Here is a 7,500-nt window from a genome sequence, read left to right as displayed (position 1 = left end):
TACAGACACCTCGGGCGAACGCCGTCTCATTTCCCAGCCTTCTCCGCTTCTTCTCTTCTTCACTTTGCGGCGAATCTTCTTTATTTGGATTTCTCAAAGCCCTTTTGTCTTTATTTCCAGCGGGGCTTAGAAAGAAACCGCCGCTTGCTGCTGCAGCCGCGAGCGCAGCAGCAGCAGCAGCAGCAGCACTGGATTTTTCGGTCTTCTTCCCATTTTCGCTGAACTGACGCCTCAGTTCCTCTTCTCCAGGGCCCCTAGGCCTGCTGCTTCACTTCAAACCCCAATCTATTTACCCTTTTGCTGCTGCTGCTGCTGCTGCTGCTGCTGCTGCAGCAGCAGCCGACTCCACAGGGACACAGGGTCCCCTCCCGCTGCGCGCCCGTTGCGGTGTATGTACACCTCAAGTATCTTTTCCCTTTTCCTCACTTTCCCTTCCCGCCCTCTAGGACTTTCTGCTGTTTCTATCTATCCAAAGCAGCAGCAGCAGCAGCAGCAGCAGCAGCAGCATTAGCAGCAGCAGCAGCAGCAGCAGCGGCATCCGGCGGTCCCTCCACGCAGCGTCTTCGGAGCCCTTGTCCCTCTCTGTGGCCCTGTCTGCGGCTGCGCCTCTCCCTGCTGCTGCTGCTGCTGCTGCTGCAGCTGCTGCAGCTGCTGCAGCAGCAGCAGGCCGTCTGATGCGGGGGCCCCCCTTCTGCTGCCGCCCCTGCAGCAGCAGGGCCCCCCCCCAATGGCTTGACCCTCTTCTCTAGCTTTCTTTCCCTTCTCCCATTTCTCTCCATGGGGCCCCTCGCCCCTCCAGGGGCCCCGGGGGCCCCCGGGGCCCGGGGGGCCCCCCTCCCGCCCCCCGGGCTGCTGAACCTGGGGAGGACCTGCAGCTTTAATGTGCTGCTGCAGGCCTTAGCAGCAACAAGGACCTTTGCAACTCTTTATTCTCCCCAGGTGGGGGCCCCCCAGGGGGGCCCCCCCTTGGGGCCCTGGGGGGCCCCCCCCGCGGGGCCCTGGGGGGGCCCCCCGGCCCCGCAGCAGCAGCAGCAGCAGCAGCAGCAGCAGCAGCAGCAGCAGCAGCAAGGGGGCCCCCTAAAAACCCCTGCAGCAAAAGGGGGCCTCCGCAGCCGCTGGCCGCGCCTGGCGGGCCCAGACCCTTCGGACGCTGTAAACCCTCAGGACACGTGAGCCCTCAAAACCCTAAACTAGGGTTTAGGGTTTAGTGGGCTTATGAGGGTTTGGGGTTTAGGGTTTGCGTTGGCAGTACGGACGGGTTCAGGGCCCTGCTTAGCGGCTGGGAGCCGCTGCCATTTTTGCGCGCAGGGTTTGGGGTTTAGGGTTTAGGGTTTAGGGTTTAGGGTTTAGGGTTTAGGGTTTAGGGTTTAGGGTTTTGACCTTGGGCGTTGGGGTTTAGGGGTGCGAGGGGATGAAAGAACTCGAACTCGTCTTACCCGACCGCCAAGGGTTTAGGGTTTAGGGTTTAGGGTTTAGGGTTTAGGGTTTAGGGTTTGTGCGCAGGACGTGGAGGAGCTGTGGAGGTTCTTGATAGAGCAAATTTTTGCGGAGTTGCAGCCCGGCAGGTCCGGAGCGCCGAGCAGCAGCAGCAGCAGCAGCAGAAGCAGCAGCAGCAGCAGCAGCAGCAGCAGCAGCAGCAGCAGCAAGCAGCAGCCCATCACTTTATCTGAGTGCATCCGCTTGACTCTCAGCCACCAGTGCCAGGGGGACCCGGCCAGCGCTGCTGAGGGCGGCCAGCAGCAGCAGCAGCAGCAGCAGCAGCAGCAGCAGCAGCAGCAGCAGCTGCAGCAGGATTCCCCGAGGACAACAGGGGGGCCCCCTTGTGGGGAGGACCCGGAGGGGCCCCTGTCTTGTCGGGCCACTAGAGCCAGGACGCGGGCAGCAGCAGCAGCAGCAGCAGCAGCTGCTGCTGCTGCTGATGCAGCAGCAGCACCCAATGCCGTCGCAGCGACAGGTGCTGCTGCTGCTGCTGCTGCTGCACAGCAGCAGCAGCAGCAGCCCTTCTGCAGGCGCTGTGGGGCCCCACACCACCGGACGCTGCTGCAGCGGGTGCCGCACTTAGTGCTGCTGCAGCTGCCGCGCAGCACTTACCCCTCCCGCAGCAGCAGCAGCAGCAGCAGCAGCAGCAGGTCTTCGCGGGCTGGCAGCGTGAAGATAAAGGCTCACGTGGACTTTCCGCTGGAGCTGCAGCACCTGCTGCTGCCCTACCTGAAAGACACTGCCTGCAGCAGCAGCAGCAGCAGCAGCAGCAGCAGCAGCAGCAGCAGCAGCAGCGGGAGCGACAGCGGAGCCAGCACCCGCAGCAGCACTCGCGGCTCCGCAGCGCCGCACGCAAAGAAGCCCGGCGCATCCCCCCGGAAGCCGGGCAGCAGCAGCAGCAGCAGCAGCAGCTGCAGCAGCAGCAGCAGCAGCAGCAGCAGCAGCAGCAGCAGCAGCATAGACACAGGTGCAGGGCCCCCTTCAGTGCCTTGCTACGGCCTTCGCGCCGTCATAGAACACCAGGGGCGTTGTGGGGACGGAGGCCATTACGTTTGCTACAGGCGGGGGCCCCCGGGGGGCCCCCGGGGGGCCCCCAAGGCCTCAATGATGACGTTTGGTGGCTTGTTAATGACATTTGCGTCACGCAGAGCTCCTGGGAAGAAGTTAGGAGGACTCAGGCTTATTTGCTGCTATATGAGCGCTGCAGCGAGCAGGAGCAGCAGCAGCAGCAGCAGCAGCAGCTGCAGCAGCAGCAGCTGCAGCAGCAGCAGGTGGAGGGGCCCACGGGCAAGAAAGCTCGGAGAGGCGCGGCCGCCAAGACGCGCCGCTGCCGCGGGGGCCCCCCTTAGTTGTGTATAACTATTTATTTTTTATAAGTACATTTCAGCAGCAGCAGCAGCAGCAGCAGCAGCAGCTGCAGCAGCAGCAGCAGCTGCAGCAGCAGCAGCAGCTGCAGCAGCAGCAGTAGCGGCAGCAGGCCGCCATGTAGCCCCGCACTTAGCGAATGGGAAGAAGCGGCACGCAGAGTCGCGGGAACTGAGACCTAGAAGCTAGGGTTTAGGGTTTAGGGTTTAGGGTTTAGGGTTTCTTTAGCGGCATTAGTTTGTTCCTGCACCTGGTGCTGGTGTTGCTGCTAACCCTCAGTGGGGCCCCTCTAAACCCTAAACCCTAAACCCTAGAAATGAGAGCCTTTGCTGCTGAGGGCCTGCAGCTAGGGGGCTAAACCGTAAACCCTAAACCCTAGCGTTGCATGGCCTCAACTTGCGGGCTAGGGTTTAGGGTTTGCGCTGCAGCGCACTCTCTCGAAACGCGAAAAAGTGCAGCAACACAGTACCTTTAGGGTTTAGGGTTTAGGGTTTAGGGTTTAGGGTTTAGGGTTTAGGGTTTAGTGGTGGCCGTCGCAAAGTAGATCACGAAATCATCCCCTTTTATAAGGTGTGATCTAGAAAGGGTTTAAAAGTGCGATATAATTAAGGTTTTAAGTTTAAGATTTAGGGTTTAGGGTTTAGGGTTTAGGGTTTAGGGTTTTGGGGAGCAGCCGTGGTTGGCTGTGGGGGGGTGGGGCTGGCCCCCGTTGCTGCTGGGGCTCTGTCATCTGCTGGGCTTATAAACCCTAAACCCTAGAGGCCAAACCCTAAACCCTGATTGGGTGGTTATGAATCGCAGCAATTCTCGCTTCTTTGTTGAGTAGGCGGTGTTGCTGCTGCTGCTGCTGCTGCTGCTGCTGCTGCTGCTGCGACTCTGCTCGTCGGTCTGCTGCTGCTGCTCTTGGCGGCGCCGCGTTTGGCGGAAGACGCTCCCCGCACCCAAACCCTAAACCCTAAACCCTAAACCCTAAACCCTAAACCCTCAGGATGAGCAACAAGTACGTGCCGCCCCACCTGCGGGGCGCGGCGGGCGGCGGCGCCGGCGCTGCTGCTGCAGCAGGAACAGCAGCAGCAGCAGCAGCAGCAGCAGGCGCTGCGAGCCGCAGCAGCGGGGAAAGCGCAGCAACTGTCGTGAACAATCTGCTGCGGGCTGCTGCTGCAGCAGACGAGGGGGGCCCCCAGGGGCCCCTCGAGGGGGGCCCCGGGGGGGCCCCCCTTCAGGGAGAAGCAAAGGGCCCCTGGGGGTCTTGGGGCCGGGGGGCCCCCCTGGTGCGCAGCAGCAAGCAGCAGCAGCAGCAGCAGCAGCGGTCAGCAGCACTGCGGGTGGTGGATGTGGATTCTCTCGTTCTTATGAAAATCATCAAACACTGGAGGTAATTAGGGTTTGGAAAGGGTTTAGACGAGGGTTTAGACGAGGGTTTAGACGAGGGTTTAGACGAGGGTTTGGGCTGAGGGTTTAAAAGGGTTTAAAAAGGGTTCAAACGAGGGTTTAGGGTTTGCCTTGCTGCTGCTGCTGCTGCTGCTGCTGCTGCTTTGTTTGCTGCTGCGCTCATTCTGCATCCCTGAAATCTCAGAAAACAGCAAATTAATTAATTAATTAAATTAATTTAATTAATAAATTAAATTAATTAAATTAAATTAAATTAATTAAAATAATTAATTATTTATTTATTTCATTTCAGGGACTTTCACCCTTTACCCGTAAACGGCCAGCTGCTGGGCACTGAAGTCCGCGACAAACTCGAAGTCACAAATTGCTTCCCCCTCCCCCAGAAGAAGGTCCTTGCTGCTGCTGCTGCTGCTGCTGCTGCTGCTGCTGCTGCTGCTGCTGCTGCTGCTGCTGCTTGCTGCTGCTGCTGCTGGTTGGCATCTGAAGGTCCTTGCTGCTGCTGCTGCTGCTGCTGCTGCTGCTGGTTGGCATCTGGCGCATGCCTGCCGCTGCCGGCTTGCTGCTCCCCTCTGCTGCTGCATGTGTGTTGCTGCGCGTCTGCTGCTCGCTGCTGCTTCCCCCTCCCCGCTGCTGCAGCAGCAGCAGCAGCAGCAGCAGCAGCAGCAGCAGCAGCTCCTTGCCGCCTGCCTTCCTCGCGCTGCTGCTTGCTGCGCTGCTTCCCCCTTGTCGCCGCGCGTGCGCTGCCTGCTGCTGCTGCTCCCCCCCCACCGCCGCTGCTGCTGCTGCTCCCCCCCACCGCCGCTGCTGCTGCTGCTGCTGCTGCTGCTGCAGGAGGTGCTGAGCGTGCTGCAGCAGGAGAAAGGCGCTGCTTCTGCAGCAGACTTGGAGGAAAGAGTGGACGAGGAGTTCGACAGACACCAAGACAGAATGGCAGAACTTATGCATGACGTTAAGGTGGACTGCTTCACTGTGGGGTGGTACTTGACAGCAGGTGCTGCTGCTGCACTGCAGCGCGAGATCGTGGAGAGTCTTGCTGCTTACCAGCAGCAAGTGGACAAGGCCGTGCTGCTGGCCTTCGATCCTGCTGCTCTTCGAGCAGCAAAAAACCCCCTCACTGCCTTCAGAGTCAACCCCAAGCTGCTGCATGCGCTCGACGCAGAGCCCCAAGTTGTTGCAAAAATCCAAAACGAACCCGTCCTCATCCAAGTCTGCTGCTGCTGCTGCTGCTGCTGCTGCTGCTGCTGCTGCGGGGAGGCGCGGAGCCGAACGAGCCGCTTTTCAGCTCCTCACGAGCTCCCCACGACCCGCGGCTCCTGCTGCTGCTGCTGCTGCTATAGCTGCTGCTGCTGCAATGCTGCTGCTGCTGCTGCTGCTGCTGCTGCTGCTGCTGCTGGGGGTTCGGGTGTATCTGCAGCTGGCGGGCTGCAATTTGGCTGCAGCGAAGCGCGGCAGCAGCAGCAAAGTTTGGAAGCAAAGCAGCGAGGCAGCAAACCAACAAATAAATAAATAAATAAATAAATAAATAAATAAATAATTTAATTAATTAATTAATTAATTAATTGTTTTCAGGTCCCAGTGTCGCTGCGGAACGCGTTTCTGACGGACCTGTTCCTGGGGAGCCCGCTGGGGCCGCGGGGGCTGCGCAGCAGCAGCTGCTGCTGGGGCGAAAGTGCAGCAGCAGCAGCAGCAGAAATGGAAAAGTCTTTGTGGGGAGTTTGCTGCTGCTTGGAGGGCCTTGGGGAGGAGCAGGAGCGGCTGCAGCGCTACCAGAGAGAGAGTTTGCGGCAGCAGCAGCAGCAGAAGCAGCAGCAGGAAAAAAGGCGGCTTGAAAATGACCAGCGGCGGCTGCGCGGCGAGCCGCTGCTGCCCACAGACCCTGAGGGTTTAGGGTTTAGGGTTTTGGAGGCCCCCTCGCTGCTGCCCGTGCTGCTGCTGCACGAGCAGACGCAGCAGCAAACCAAAGACATTTCTGCTGCTTCCGCAGACACGCTCAGCTCCCTCTTCCTCCTCACTGCTGCAGCAAAACAAACCAAGGAAGAAGCCTCAAACCCCAAGTGACCCGCTGCTGCTGCTGCTGCTGCTGCTGCTGCTGCTGTTCTGCAGCAGCAGCAGCAGCAGCAGCAGCAGGGCGACCGCGCGCTTATTTAGAAGCAAACGCATGCTGCAGCAAATGCTGCTAGTGAGGAGGGAGGGCCGCCGGCCCTAACCATCCACCAACTGCTGCAGCTGCTGCTGCTGCAGCAGCAGCAGCAGCAGCAGCAGCAGCAAGACAGCAGCAGCGCCGCGGCCGCGACTTTTTCTTTTTTGTCTCTTTCTCTCTAACGCCCAAATGCAAACTAGAGAGCCACTTAAAGCAGAGACAGAGACAATATTTATTTAAATTTATATTTATATTTATTTCTTTATTTATTTTTTATATTATTTCTTTTTTATTTATATTATTTAATTCTTTATATTCATTTTCATGGTGTTGTGGTGTTGCTCCTGCTGCTTGCATCTGCTGGGTACAACGAGGGCCCGCAGGAGCAGCAGCAGCAGCAGCAGCAGCTGCTGCTGCTGCTGCTGCAGTTGCTACTGATGGGGTTGCTGCAGCAGCAGCTGTTGCAGCAGTTGCTGCAGTAACGAGGCTGCTGCAGCTGCTGCTGGTGCAGCTGGTACTGCTGCAGCAAGGCTCCTGCACCTGCTGCTGTTGCAACGGGCTGCTGCAGCGCGAGCTGCTGCAGCGCGAGCTGCTGCAGCGCGAGCTGCTGCAGCAGAAGACAGCTTTGCTGCTGCTAAGGGGGCCCACTGGGGCAGCAAATAAGAAAGCTAGAGAATATGAAGGAGACGGAAGAAGCCTCAGTGGCTTGCTGCAGCAGCAGCTGCTGCCCCTTTACCGGCTCGTCGCTGCAGCAGCAGCTGCTGCTGCTGCGACAGCAGCAGCTGCTGCTGCTGCGACAGCAGCAGCAGGAGCAGCAGCCTCGTATAAGCGTTAGTGGCGGCGGAAGAAGCCTCAGTGGCTTGCTGCAGCAGCAGCTGCTGCCCCTTTACCGGCTCGTCGCTGCAGCAGCAGCTGCTGCTGCTGCGACAGCAGCAGCAGGAGCAGCAGCCTCGTATAAGCGTTAGTGGCGGCGGCTGTAGCAGCAGCAGCAGCAGCAGCAGCAGCAGCAGCAACTTACGGAAGAGAACCGGCAAGAAAGCAGCTAGCAGCAGCAGCAAATACGACACGACAGGGAAAGTAGTTAGCTGGCTACAGCAGCAGCAGCAGCCACACCAGCAGCAGCA

At 59.3% G+C, this 7,500-nt stretch overlaps 2 protein-coding genes across 2 annotated transcripts; both read left to right on the top strand.

Moving 5' to 3' along the window:
* Positions 1–777: 777 nt before the first annotated feature.
* ENH_00051200 (ubiquitin carboxyl-terminal hydrolase domain-containing protein, putative) lies at positions 778–2,828 on the top strand (the record flags this gene model as incomplete). Its single annotated transcript, XM_013581360.1, has 3 exons — positions 778–1,152; positions 1,504–1,954; positions 2,074–2,828. The coding sequence occupies 3 exons, from the start codon at positions 778–780 to the stop codon at positions 2,826–2,828; spliced, it is 1,581 nt and encodes a 526-aa protein (XP_013436814.1).
* Positions 2,829–3,833: 1,005 nt separating this feature from the next.
* On the top strand, positions 3,834–6,294 carry ENH_00051190 (eukaryotic translation initiation factor 3 subunit 3, putative; the record flags this gene model as incomplete). The annotated part of the gene is made up of 4 exons (XM_013581359.1): positions 3,834–4,219; positions 4,529–4,625; positions 5,068–5,442; positions 5,806–6,294. 4 exons carry the CDS (start codon positions 3,834–3,836, stop codon positions 6,292–6,294), a joined length of 1,347 nt encoding a protein of 448 aa, XP_013436813.1.
* Positions 6,295–7,500: the final 1,206 nt, after the last annotated feature.

Source organism: Eimeria necatrix, genomic scaffold (genome assembly GCF_000499385.1).
Source record: "Eimeria necatrix Houghton genomic scaffold, Enh_scaff402, whole genome shotgun sequence".
NCBI lineage: Eukaryota > Apicomplexa > Conoidasida > Eucoccidiorida > Eimeriidae > Eimeria > Eimeria necatrix.
Note: the sequence above shows the minus strand (reverse complement) of the source record. Positions and strands in the feature narration are given on the sequence as shown.